Consider the following 14363-nt stretch of genomic DNA (forward strand, 5'->3'; position numbering starts at 1 on the left):
TGCGCTCGTTGCAGTTTATGTTCTCCATCGTTTGAGCGCCGTTCAACAACTATATGCTAAAATCTCGCTTTTTGCTGAAAAGCGTCTTTTAAGCAGCGGCTTTCTAGTTCTTACTGATTGGTCCTTAGCGTGGGTGTGTTCTTATGGGCGTACATAACCGGATCAATGACTTCCTAATTTAAGGAGAAAGGTACTGTACTAGATGTAACTCAGATGGGACGCTTTCAGTTTGTTTACAGAAACGGGTTTTTGTACGAGACACTACGAGGCTGTGTACAGGAAAGTTTATCGCAAGGGTTACTTTAGTAGTAGTGGTATTGGCCTGTCCAGAATGAGTTTATTTTTGGCTAAGAAGACAAGAGTGTCTGTGACATATGTTCCAACTCCAAGAATGTTCCTAGAATGCAATTCAACACCACGCACCAGCTAGTTACCAAACACACAACATACGAAGTTTACATAGTTACTTGGTGTGAATTTTGTTATCATATACTGACACCACATATCTGATAATCACTGTTAACACAGTGAACACAGGCTAAAGTCAATCCGAAAATGATGGCAAAGTTTTAGGTTCTTCAAATAAAAAATGTTTCATAATATAGTGTTTCACAGTGGTGCTGTATACAATAAATCCATTTGGTTCATTATATTTTGTAGCTAAACAATTCGAAAGACATATTGTACTGCCTAAAAATAAAATGGTTTTTGAATTATGGGAATTACATGACAGTGGTTAATTATGAGTTGCAATGGTTAGTACCATCTGTTTCAGATTGTAATAAAAAATGCCAAGAGATAGATTGTTTTCAAAGTGCTTTCCAAATCACGATATTTTCTAAATGTTTGCATATAGCAGGGTAGTAAATCAAAAACATAAAGTAGGTCATATTAATTCTTGATTATTCCATGAAATTGAAAATGCTTTTGTGTTATCCCTCTGTTCTTCTTATTTGTTGTCAGGGAAGAGTCCAAAACTCTTATACATTAATACAATCTGAAACATATATAGTGAACAGCGCTGGCAGCATTTAAACGAATAGATTTTATCCCCTACCTTCTGATAACATTTCTTCTATAAGGAATCTTTGGAAATGACAAACTTTGAGACAGGAAATGCAAGTTTGCAATCCATCTTTTCTTCTTAATAGGATGACTTTTTGTTTGGTCTGTGACAGAGAAGCGGTTCCAGAATGCTTTTTTGACATAACATTATATATGCGATTCCTACGATGGAGACCGAAGTGGGCTCCCTTTTAGCCATAAAGCATGCTGAGATCCTTGGGGATTTAAAGACATTACATAAAAGTGTGTAATAATAATAAGGATTTTTCATCTTATTAGTAGGATTATTAATAGCAACCATAACATCAGAAATAGTAAGGGAAATATGTATGGTATTAATTTCCTACACAAGGTTTCTAACTGTTTGCACTTTGAACCACAACCCCCAAAATGGCCTGTGGTTCCAGTGATCACGTGATTACCCCGAATGAAAATCTAAAACAGCCCAAATTAAGCATGAGTGTGACTGTCAGCTCTCCAAACATGCCTTTGTGCAGCCTGTGCTGAATGGAGCAGCTGTCTCCAGTAAGATATGGCTGAGTGATGCAATGTCTGCCAAGCATTACGGCTCTTGCCCCCTTTTCTTTGTGAGCTTGGCAGCAGTGGCTACTCGAATATAATAAAACACAGAGACCAGGCTTCCTTCGCGTCAGGCTGCTCCAAAGACATACAGTAAAGAAGGACACATGCATTACTGTGTATGCAATCTCATGACTCTCTCGATTTAGGTTAGGCAAGGAGCGTGGTGGGTAATATCTCAGCCAGCGACCTGAAGGGTCATGCCCTGGCTGAAAAGCAGTATTTGTGGTCTTAAAAACCAGTGATGCACCATTGTGCGCGAAAGACCCCTCGTCCTTGTACACCACATTACCTAATTAGCTTCTTGAGCCAAAGGCAGGACCATTTGTTTTCCCAATTCACTGAATTCTTGGGGGGAGACATGAAGTGGACTGATCACTGAGAGAACTGAGATAAAAGAACACTTCATTACCAACCTGTCATTTCAAAGTCTCACCTTCGCTATTAAAAAGTTAAGTGACCCTTGTTTTCCCCAGCAGGCAACCGCTGGCAAGATGCCCCATACATAGTAATTTAATTGGGTGGGCAACGTGCCCATGCTAAAAAATCGGGCCTATTGTTTTTTGATTAAATGTTCCCTCTACTTTTTGGATGTTTTATGTCACTTTAAAATGTTGAAAGAATGTTAGGAAATGTGTGCTTGGATTTCCTGGGGTTTGTTTAACTCGTTCGGTCTGCCACGAATAAGACAACACAAAATGTGTTGCACTGGGCTTCATTTTTAACTATACTGCATGACATTTAATTACAAACGCCCGACATTTCCGCAATGTTTTACAACTTCAAAGAATCTTCCGGGGGTAGACAAAAAGTACAAAGCGTTGACTTTACCGCCGACTTGAAACGGTGAATCAGGGGTACTACGATTGCTGTTATAAAGATGCACATCAATTTGCCCACTTCTCGAGGTTTCGAAAGGGATGCGATTCACGTTTTTGCAAAACAGATTGTTCATGCTTCAGTTTCAAGCTAAACCTTCATTAAAAGCAAGTTTTGTATTTAAAAGTACACATTAAAGTACACGTGACCGGTATTTGAAGATGTTGTAGTAAAACGTGGAAATCTTGGGTTCTTCCAGTTAAGTGCCTGCCAAGCAGTTTCACTGACTACTTCAATGTAGGAGAGGGAGGGCTGGCAGCCTTAGTCCAATGAATTATTTTAGCAGAGACGGTTCTTGTCCGCTATTAGTGCAAAGAAACCTTGTAATTTACCTTCGCCAGTGACTGTAGCCACATTATTTAAATTATAGTGTTGACAAATAGTGGTACGCAGAATCTTAATGCGTATTTCTGACACGAGGTTCCAAAGCAAGCAATTGAAGAAGATTTATAAGATATAAGAAGATTTTTAGGATGTGAAATAATCGGCCAATTGCATTTATTTTCAGGGACCTCTGGCGACACGAGTGTACGACGACCTCCCTTGTAAAAGCTGTTTCGGTGAAACCTGCCAAGCATGTTATGTAGCTCGTGACGGGCGTCTATGGCATTATTACAGGGCATTTAATCGAGTCTGTTTTAAAGGCAATGCAATACCGCGTTAGCAATCGTGTAACAGGGTTTTGCTAAAGATTAGTAATGTATATACTATAAAAGTCGAGTTTTGTTTTTTTTTAATTCGTTTTAATGCGACTAATGAAACTATTGTCTTTTCTGATTGTTTCATCGACCTCGACCCCCATTCGCTAACCCCTGGAAAAAAAAAATGCCTTTTGCTTTACACGAAGACACTGACACATCGCTGCCACAATGGTCTCTGACAAGTTTGCTTGTGTGAATTAAGTCTCAAGTTTGACATTCTAGTTTTGGTATAAAATGCCTACTGCATCACATTATTGATACTGATCTAGTCTCTGTTCATGTAGTAGCATTATTGCTAATAAGTCCCAAAGGTGTTAGGTGTCGTGACTTCACACCGGGTAGCATGAATTGGTGAATAAATGAATTAAAACGAACATCACAAACATTCCAAAATTCTTACGCATTGCTTATGTGAGTCACGCTCAGCTCACATACAGCCTAATTTATATAGGAATGTATATATCTGCACTCTTTCTTTAAGACATTCAGCAGATCATCGAACGTTACGAAGTGAAGGGAGATGTTTCATGTCTAAATATTCGTAAAAGGTATAAAAAATCACAGTCTCTCGGAACACTTCCACAAAGTTTAGTTTATCCAAGGGGGGAAACTTTCGCTCTGACCACGCCCCTCAAACTTGGACGTGGATGTCTGCGCCTGTGATTGGTCGGGAGCCACGAATGACAACACCTGCTGAACTCCTTCATCAAAAATGACACCAGGGCTTTGCGAAAATATAGGCAGCATCCATCGCCTTTCCAGCACGCGTTCAGTACTTGCTTGAACAGCAAGCGTTAGACAATTGGCTGATCAATTCATAAGCGCTCCGAGAAACTGGCGCGCTGAAACACACACACAATATAAAATAGAGCCCTCTTACTGGCTGCACTCTTTCATTCATTTAAAGTGCCGGTTTAAGAAAGTGAGGCTTTAAGGAGACCGGAAAATGATAGTAAAATGTGCGATAATTCTCCTGATTTTTGCAGTCTTCGAACAAGCGGTGGGGACGGATATTACTGATCATCACGAAAACCCGCAAGACAAACCAGCTAGCCAGCAGAAAGGACGGCTTTCTCTGCAAAACACAGGTAGGTGAAATGCAGGGACGTGAGCTCCAGCCTGCTGTTCCGCCTGACTCACTCCGTAGACATTTGCTGATGAAATCTTCAACGACTGGAGCTGCCTGTACTGTACACACGTGCTCTGCTTGGATAGTAAATGAATGCTTTGTATTAATATTGAGGTTGCCTTTTTTTCCCATTGCTTTATGAAGTGTCGACGGCCGCATAAAATGATCGTGTTGGTTCTGAGCACATTACTGGGAAAGAGGTGATATTCTATGCCCCAGCACTGCATTCTTCCAATTAAAAAAGGAAGTCGATACCTTGCACGAGCAAAGACATTCAATATCTTAGTAAACTATTAATAGCACTCCGCAAGGTAGGATAAGTAACATATGGAAACAGGTCCTAAAGGTATATTTAAGATATACATGTGCATATGTGCGTACTTGAACACAATTGCAGCACACAAATTAACGAGAGCGTTCAGTGTAAGCAGGCTGTGGCTATACGGCGTTAGTAACACGTAGCATGTTGGTGAAGTATCTGCCAAAATTCCAAGCTGGAAAAAATACTCTCATAAAAATGTTTAGCAGAAAAGATTATATTGGTTGCTTGGCATGCTTTGTTTAACATTCAACTGGTATGTGGGTGAGGTGATTTAGCCGTGGCAAAGAGCGAAATGTAACTTTACGAACGTTTTAAAATAACGGTTCTTAGGAAGGATGGAAGAACTTAACCAACATGAATTAACGCGCCATGAGCAGCACACGAGGAGGAAAGTGTCTCCGGACCCAAAGATTTGATCCTTTGTACAGTATTATCATCACAGGTCCCCTTTTGTTGTGAGCAAACTGGACATCTTCCCGGGGGGGAGAAAAATATGTTTACGAGGAAATAAAGCAGAATTTAACCCTCGAAATAATGTCCTGTACATTTAGTTCTTAACCCCCCTCCCCCAACCCACACATACGCACACCACCACCTTCAAAAAAAAAAAAGACGCAGGTTTGCACATTACGATCCTTCACTCAATCACCCCACTGTGCAATTCAATGCACGTTTTGACCAGCTCGTGTGATCCAGGCACATTCTCGTCCGGATGCCAACACAAGCACAAGCGCCTCACTTTACCGGCACACAACTTACAGCTCAAGCCTGTGTCTCCCCTCACAGAGGCTCTTTCTGTCAGCAACCAGGATTTCTCAAATCAAACAGCCGGCCCAAGAAATCTTTAATTAGCTTTGGCTGTTCTTTTTTTTTTTCTTTCTCCCCCTAGTCCTACCAGCGAATGCACGTTTGTGAAATTGCCTTTTTTTTTTCAAAAACTAAAAAACGTACGGTCTCCGCTTGGTACTATACGAATCATAACCAGTTCTATTTACACAGGTAGCCAAAGCGAACATAGATACAGAATAATACTCGTAAATTAAACCCATCTGCGGCAGAAATAATGGAGTGGATTTGGAGCCCATCATACAAGTACCTTTGGATACGGATCATTACATAGAAATAATTCATTGGAATCGCCTGACGGGCCTTCCCTGAAGCTCCCTGGTTTTAAAATGGTTAAGATCACGCTCCGTAGGTGGAGAGATACCATTACTGGTATCTTTCTCTAAGCTGACCTTATTAATTCTTTCACTGCGGAGCCGGTACCGCAGTACGTGAAGAGACTGGGTTTGGAGACGCCCAGAACAGTAGTCCTTAAAGCGATATAAAAATCGACTTGATTACCATCAGACCGTGTATTACATTGCCTAAAACTGCTACACGCTCAGAACACAGTGCCGTGCTAAATTAACTTCAACTTCACACTTTTTTTTAAATGAGAAGATTTTTTTTAAATGCCAAGGATAACTTTTTTTAAACGCGGACCGGTACTGCAGTAGTTACAGTAGAGGTAATGCTTCTGTATATACTGTACATAGATCATTTCGATATTTGTTTTTTTTTATATAAATGCAGGCTGTGATAACGACGATAAACCGTTTCCACTAGATATAATAAAATCCGCTGAGAATAGTGACTTATCAGAGGTAGCTTGTGTGTGCTCCTCTTTGAAAATGCTAATGAATACGTATTGTAGTCCAGGGTTGATATAGTAAGGAGGGATAACTTTATGCAGTTGTCTTCTCTTTGACCCACATAAGCTGTGCTGTTTCTGTGCCCTTCCCTAGGTTTACAAGGTCAATCGTGTAAGGATGTGTCTGTCTCCATTCATCACTTGTGTAAACTCAGAGCAGATGGTATTTCATCATGCAAGCATCCCAGTAAGCTTTCAGTACTTGAATGCCAGTTTAAAAATAGATGCAATACAGTCAGAGGGGCACCTCAAAGGTAAAAAGACATGTGCCTTATCACCCACTCTCTGCCTCTGTCTCTTCTTCACAAATCCGGTAGAATCAGTGGAGCTGAAGCATGTCAGCAAGCCAGAGTTTTCAAAAGTCTGGTGTCACCTGCCTCCCTCTCACCCACTGGTGTACCGCAGTCTCTTAAAAACCACACGCGTTGCGGAATAATGTCAGAAAGCCACAGAATATGTTTTGAGCCAAGGGAGAAAAGAAGAATTGCGTAATTCCAAAAATTACTTGTCAGAATGACACGGAACTTGAAGTTACACTCCTCTCTGGGTGACACATCTTGCATCACAAATGGAAAATAATGTTTTTACTGATTGCAGTACACTGCATTCGAGCAACGCGCCCTTCTTACAGGAGTTTCTCCATTTTCCTTCAGAGCTACAGCCTACCAGTGTGTTTTTTTTATACTCATGGTTAGGTAAAGGTAGCCACAAGACACTCTGTGAAAGTGACTTAGTTTCATAGCTTTATATAAAAGTATAACCATTTTATAGGTTTCCTTACTGTAGCAATTTCATATTTAGAGCACTCATTGGGCGTGGAGTAATTGTACAGAGCATCGTCAGGAATGCCTGTTAGTTCACTTAAGAAGTAAATACTGTTATTCTAACAGACTTAAAGGGTTTTTACTTTATACATTATTACTCAAAACCTCGCCTCATATACCCGGTAATGCCACTTTCTTCTTCCTGTGATAGTCATCTGCTCTTTTACATACATTATACACTGATATCATAGCATTTTTTATTGTTTCACATTGCTTGTGCTTGTCTCATTTTGCTGCAGGTGTTAACTGTCAGCGTATTAAAGGATAATTACATTAAGGCTTGGCTGCCGCTCTGGGAGATGTGCTGATGGCACCTCCCTAAATGTATGGCTGCAAGATCGCCATGCAATGATAAACCCTTTTCTTGCCAGTAAAGCGTGAGGGTTTCAGCGAGAGGCACAGAGAGACCTGCCTCGGATCTCTCTTTGAAGGACGAGTGACTTTCTTTACGGAGACAAACCTATCCTTTAACCCGATGAAGCGTTTTGCCATCCTGCTAAGCTCGGTGATTCGGTCTCTATAGGTTGTTGTACTGGAAACCCTCCCAGGGTCAATACTTTGTGCAGCTGAACAAAATGTCAGGTGTTCTAGAATTCCGCCTGCAGTGTTTTTGCAACACACAGAAATTCCTCAATGTCCTTGCAGAGAAAGATGTGGTTAGGAAGCAGCTCTAAATCACAGGCTGAGAATTGATTGCTGTCGAAAGGCCTTCTAATTTTCACTTGCCCCTATGAATCTTGTCACATAGTGCAGCACTTATAAAGATATATAACTGTGTATCTTCATACAGTGCCCTTATCTATGTAATGTATTCCTTTTTTCAGGAAGTCTCTACAGTGGGCCCAACCACCCTTTGAGATGTTCCTTTTGATTGTTGCTCTTTAAAAAAATGGTGCCAAGTCAATAGCCATTCAACAACGTTTTCATGTTCACTTGTATACTGAAATTGATTTTTTTTGTGTGTCATCTCTTTTTTTTTTTCCTGCCCAGCTGAAATCCAGCATTGCCTAGTAAACGCTGGGGATGTAGGATGCGGCGTTTTTGAGTGTTTCGAAAACAACTCCTGCGAGATCAGGGGACTACAGGAGATCTGCATGACGTTCCTGCACAATGCGGGGAAGTTTGATTCGCAGGTAAAAACCTGACATGCGATTCAGCAAGCACCCTTTGGGACACAAATATTGTGACAAGAGCTTTGTACTCCAGAGGGCTGGTACTCCAAACCTCGATGGGGCCAACAACTTCTCAGGCCTTTTACTCAGACCAAATGTACAGTAAAACACAAAGCCGAGGACAAAAGGGGAAACTACAGGAAAGTGTATATAAAACCAAGAGTAGGAGGCACATCTTTACACAAAGAATTGTGGGAGTGTGGAACAGGAAACCCAGCCTGGTGGTTGAGGCTGATACTTCGGCTTCCTTCAAGAAAACGCTGAACAAGATCCTTAGATCAATAAGTTAATAACAACCAAACATACCAAATGAGCACAACGAGCCTCCTCTCGCTCGTGTGTAAGCTTTCTTATGTTTTTACCAGTAAAACAGGTTCTGCCCCTCGTTTTAGGAGATTGGATGAAAAGCAGTACCCAGCAGTATTGCTGTAGCTTCCTGATCTGCACTCTCAAGACCACCAGTTCCTCAAGTCGCTTAACAGACAGCCCAGCTGCACATGAATCGATGAGCTTTCATACACGATAGCGAATTATCCAGAGCTGTTGGCTCGGGGAACAGGAGATACCTCTGCGTGGGCAAGATGCAAGAAAAATGCTGTGAAAACAAACAGCCCCATACAGAACAGTAATATCTATAACTGCACAGATGATGTATTGGGTAATAAGCTTTGGGGATTGGAGCCCTGGGCTCTCCTTGACTGATGTTTTTAAAAGTTTATTTTTCTCCTAGTCATTGCTAGAGGTCTCATTTTTATTTATAGGAAAATGAGAACCAAAAGAGCATGTCACTTCTCCTGCTAGTAATGTTTTGCTACCTTAGATGGCTTCGAAACAGCTCCAGCCAGCCTTTGTCTGGGACACAGCCAGGGGTTATCCAAGGGGTTGGTGATCCATTGCTCTGCAGGCCAATGTAGTGTTCTTCTTTGACAGGGTAAATCCTTCATCAAAGACGCTCTGAAGTGTATGGCTCACGGGCTGAGGCACAGGTTCAGCTGCATCAGCCGCAAGTGTCCGGCCATCAAGGACATGGTGTTCCAGCTGCAGAGAGAGTGCTACATCAAGCACAACCTCTGCTCCGCGGCCAAGGACAACGTCAACGTCATGGTGGAGATGATCCATTTCCAGGACCTGTTTCCCAAAGGGTAGGTGCTGCCACCCGAGCTTCGATACGACCTGCAGCCAGCCCTGCCGATCCGGGATCCCCAAAGGCATAGCACAGAAAGGGGGAGCCCCCCCTGGACTGCCCGAGAAAAACACATCACCCCCCCCCCAAGACAAGTACAAGTATGGCTGCCCTCATTCAGTAATCATCAGAGCGTGGCTTTCAATTTGTTACTATTGTGTGTGACGTATTGTTCTTATCGTTTATTATTATACTGATTATGGGGCGGCACAGTGGAGCAGTGGTTAGCATTGCTGCCTCGCAGTGCTGGGGTTCTGGGTTCAGTTCCAGATCTGGGGTGCTGTCTGCATGGAGTTTGCAGGTTCTCTCTGTGTTTGAGTGGGTTTCCTCCAGGTGCCCCGGTTTCTTCCCACAGTCCAAAGTCCACGGTCCAAAGACACACTGGTGGGTTAAGTGGCTTCTTTAAAATTGGCCCTGGTGTGAGTGTGTGCCCTGCGACGGACTGGTGGAAAACTGTCCCTGGCGTGTGTCTGCCTTGCGGTGAACTGGAAGCGGTGTTTGTGCCATTTTAAAGTAGGGAAGGGGTTCCCTGGTGAAAATATTAGTTTGAAAATGGGTTATCCATTTAGAAGAGGAGCTGGTAGCACAACACCAAGCCAAACTAAAAGCACTCCAGTCCAGTGTCATTTACCGTGAGCCTGGCTGTCCTGAGAACTGCGTCTTTCTCTGAATTCGGGCTCATCATGCCAGAAACAAACCCGTATTATAGCGTATGAAGAGTAGCATCGGAGCTCAGAGTTACAGTTTGTCAAACATTGTGCTCTTCTAAAAGCCTTCGACCTTTGTTTTTAAGAAAGCTGCCGATTAAACTTGGCCCCACATGACATTTCTGATGTTATTTAGAGCTTGTGGTTGCTCATTCACTACTAAAACTGTCTGGCGAAGAGCACATTACCCTTTATTTGCCGTCAAAACAATGCTCAAGTTCACTGACTCCCAAGGATCAATTAATCTTCCGCAGCCAAATTTAGAAACAGCGCAGAGCAGATAGCAGCACGAATGTCAGGGTGATCGAGGGAAATTTTTTTCACCAGCAAAAAAACACCCTTAAGGCACTTAAAGCAGTCTGAAACTGAAAGACAAATGAAATGCTGTCAAAAGAAAATAAGTCTGGATTGCCAGAACATGGCTTTGAAATGTTTTCTGAAGCCTAGGCAAAGAGTAGCCAATTCTTCCAACTGAAACTGCAGGCCGCACTCCAAGTTAAATTAATCTGGTTTTTCTGCTACTTTACAGTTGTTATCCAATGGACAATTTATTTTTCTAATTCGGTACACCTTTTCCCCTGATCTTTCTTTTGTTTTTCTAAAATTGAGTCCTGAGATCTGAGGCTCAGAGCAGAAACTTTCCCACTAGTCCGGGGGTCATGCAGTGGTGCATAGTTTCTTTTTGTAATTTTATGACTGTTTAAGACCTGTTTCCCATTCAGGGTGAACCCTGCCTTGCACCTGTTGCTTGCCAGGATAGGCTCTGGCTCCGCTACGGCTCTGTATTGGATGAAGGCGTTAGAAAATGGATGTTAAAAAAGTCATATCATGACAGTATTTTGTCACACTGTCACATTTTGACAGTCTGTTGCAGAGTTTCCAGAGTGTCAAGTTGAGTTTTTGCACCACTGACTGTGTCATACTGTGTTGAAAAGATGGACGAGGGGGGGTTGAGGCATCTGGTCTGCCTCAGACGTCAGTATGACGTTTCCTCCTTCTGCCTGCCATAACCGCGGCCTGTCTTCTCCGCCTGTCCCGGCTGCAGGCCCTACGTGGAGCTGGTGAACATCCTGCTGAGCTGCGGGGAGGAGGTGAAGGAGGCGATAACGCGCAGCGTGCGCCTGCAGTGCGAGCTGAACTGGGGCGCGCTGTGCGACAGCCTCAGCTTCTGCTCCTTCTCCAGGCAAGAGGAGCACGCCTCCCACCTGACCCCGGCGCCCGAACCCCGGAAACAAGGGGACCCCCCGCACCGCGCCCCCGCCGCCGACCCGGCTCAGCCGCCCCCCGAAAGCGAACGGGACCACCCCCGGACCTCGAGGCAAGGAGAGAAAGAGAAGGGGGGCAAGGCCCACGCCGGACCCCAGCCTCGAAGTCGCGGCCAGGGCTCGCGGCGCTCCAGTGTCGAGGCGGACAAGGCCGACCAAGACGAGCCCGAGACCACGGACATCCGGAGGTGAAAGAGCCGCGTGGTCCAGCCGAACTTTCTCTGAATCAATAAAATCAGCAGAAAACCCCAGAGAGAGAGAGAGAGAGAGAGAGAGAGCTCCCACTGTCTCATCCATAGTCATTCCAACACTCCTAAACCATAACCTTCCCAGGGTATGTGTGGTGCAGTGCATTGTCTTCCTAAAAGGCCAGATTGTCATTCTTGTTATTATTATTTTATTTTACTCCAGGCATAGCGGTTCAAATTCCTCATTTCCTGGCTGAACTTAGTTTAAAGCCTGTTTTAATTGCTATTTATTTCCCTCTTTACCTCTTTAACACAATATATAATTTCTTCTGTGATAACGCTACAGATAATGACATACTTAACAGGATAGGAAATTATGGATTGTAGATATGTAACATATATGGAATAGCTTAAGCTGAATATTTGTTTGCTTTATAGTTCTATTTTACTTGATGATTAAATACCAACTGTAGAGGATTGAAGTCCAGTTCTGGCACATATGATATATAATCCATAAGGGTTATGGCTTTGCTAAAGAACATTTTTCACCCGTAAATTACCTGCTACCACGGTTTCCCCTCTATCTACAGAAGAATCTCTGTGTTTTTGTTTTTCCCCAGTGTAATTAAAGACAGATTAGAGGTACGCTTAGTTTTTCCTGCACTCTAGAAGTTTTTTTTTTTGTGACGTCCAATTAGAAATGCATTGTAAAATCAAATCCATTATTGTGCCCGTTAATCCCCTCTGTCGATTGAGATGTTATTGTGAAGCGTGTTAAGGCACACCCACCTAGAGTAGTGACAAAGAAAATCTGTCTCACAAGATCAGGACTTCTCAAATAAATTCAGCGAGTTCCTCACGAAGACAAGCTCGGGGCCCGTCCTCAACAAATGATCCAGTTTTGTCGTTACTCTATTCCAGGAAACTTCAGACATGTCGATCAAAATGGTCTACCAGAACCACTGTCTGCCCGAGCATCTGATAATATTGTCTTCCTAAAGAATTATGTCATGCCAGTATCAGAAAGATGACATTCAGATACATAGCCCAGCTGTACACCTATGCCGTCTTTCCTGATAATCATTGGTGCTTTCTAACTTTTAAGCTACTAGTCTTTTTGTTTTTTCAGACTGTTCTACCTACCACCTCTCCCCCTTGCCCCTAATCCCGCTCTTTCCCAAGCCCAGAATAAATCATTTCGAGACGTTTTTTGCAGTTCGTAGCCAGGCCTGCACAAAGTAAAATGACCCATGGTGCACATTCTGGAATTGGGTTATGTCCACATGAGTTGCTGCTTGAGTATTATTATTGAAAATGTTATATTTACCAAGGCCATTCCAAGAATTCCACTGGTAGCCTGCCAGTAGGGCTCCACAGAGACTGTGTTTCACAGTGTGTGAGTAGAGGGCTGTTTTCTCTTGTAGCTCTATAAAGACATACTGCCCCTGTATGTGATACACTTTTTATGTTAAGATTTAAGACCTCAAGAGTACAGATGGCTTCCTCTGCACTGCGGACTTTTCAGTCATGACACATTTTCAGCATTGCTCTGCTCGAGACACCCTCGCTGCACAAAAACCCTCAAGCTGACACCAAGGAACGACTCGAGTCAAGTTTGACAGGGAAGGAGCATGGTAACATGATTGTATCCTTCGCCAGGGCTACAAATGCAGCTGTTTTGCAGGTTGCAGTATTGTTGGAATGGTACATCAATTATTTCATTCAGCTCGTGAAGCAAACCAGAGATTTTTTGTGTGAATTTCAGTTCACCTGTCGCAACCGGCATATTCTTTTCTCGTTAATGGAAAAAAAAAATGATTTCAATGTCCAATTGAACTGCATAAAAAAATACACGTCTTTTAATCTTTCTTGGCTTTGTAACAGCGGAATTCTCCAAGTGGCAGTCCGTCTTTTCTACCAGTTAAAATGCATGTCCAGTAACATCCAGAAAATGGCACAAGTTACCAAAGCCAATCTCCTCAGATTGATCGCTAAGAAATTTGTGTGTAAAGTTTGTTTAGACAAAAAAATGTATCTTGATTTCATTAAAAACTAATTCTTTTGTGGGTATTTTTAACAACATTTTGTGAAGGTTGGTTTATGTGTTTGTCTACTGATTCCTTATATTCTATATTGTAAATATTATACATTTCTATTTATTTTAGCTCCTTTTTATTAGGTATATATTTCATTTGAATTGCGGCCTTCCTGACACCTCCTTTTACCTGTGTTGTATATATTCATGCCACTAGTGAGGTTTGTTATGCAACTTATAATTTTATACAGTTCTATGATTTTATTGACAGTGGTGTTTTGCATTATTTATTAAACTATTTCTTAATGTCTTACAAAGCTTAGTGTTTTTGTTTAATGAAATAAACTGTGTGTGTTAGCCTCTCATTGAACATCATTTTGTGCCAAACAGAATTTCTACATATGAGTATTGATGCATCAGTGTTCATCTATTAATATTGCTCAGACCATCCTAATAAGACACACCATGTGGGAATTTTCAACAAAATCTTAATAATTACAGCTCAACCATCTTATGGTACAGTTTATTAAAATACCAGCAACACTATGAGTGGAACCATTTTTCCCAAGAATTTCAAATAAAGAGCAGGGTACATCCAAACCTATAATTCAAGCATTG

At 42.2% G+C, this 14363-nt stretch overlaps 1 protein-coding gene across 1 annotated transcript; it reads left to right on the plus strand.

The window, feature by feature from the left end:
* The first annotated feature begins 3962 nt into the window (after positions 1-3962).
* Positions 3963-14105, plus strand: stc2b (stanniocalcin 2b). The gene is made up of 4 exons (XM_088931790.1): positions 3963-4312; positions 8186-8328; positions 9298-9509; positions 11303-14105. Exons 1-4 carry the CDS (start codon positions 4171-4173, stop codon positions 11712-11714), a joined length of 909 nt encoding a protein of 302 aa, XP_088787916.1. The 5' UTR covers positions 3963-4170; the 3' UTR covers positions 11715-14105.
* The last annotated feature ends 258 nt before the right edge of the window (positions 14106-14363 follow it).

Source organism: Atractosteus spatula, chromosome 14, assembly GCF_055471065.1.
Source record: "Atractosteus spatula isolate fAtrSpa1 chromosome 14, fAtrSpa1.hap1, whole genome shotgun sequence".
Lineage (NCBI taxonomy): Eukaryota > Metazoa > Chordata > Actinopteri > Semionotiformes > Lepisosteidae > Atractosteus > Atractosteus spatula.

What these genes read in the sequence shown, in the direction of transcription:
- stc2b (XM_088931790.1), top strand. Translation starts at nt 4,171, where the DNA reads ATGATAGTAAAATGTGCGATAATTCTCCTGATTTTTGCAGTCTTCGAA. An exon ending in GCTTTCTCTGCAAAACACAG is followed by an intron (nt 4,313 to 8,185) that starts GTAGGTGAAATG and finishes TTTCCTGCCCAG; the next exon opens with CTGAAATCCAGCATTGCCTA. An exon ending in CGGGGAAGTTTGATTCGCAG is followed by an intron (nt 8,329 to 9,297) that starts GTAAAAACCTGA and finishes CTTCTTTGACAG; the next exon opens with GGTAAATCCTTCATCAAAGA.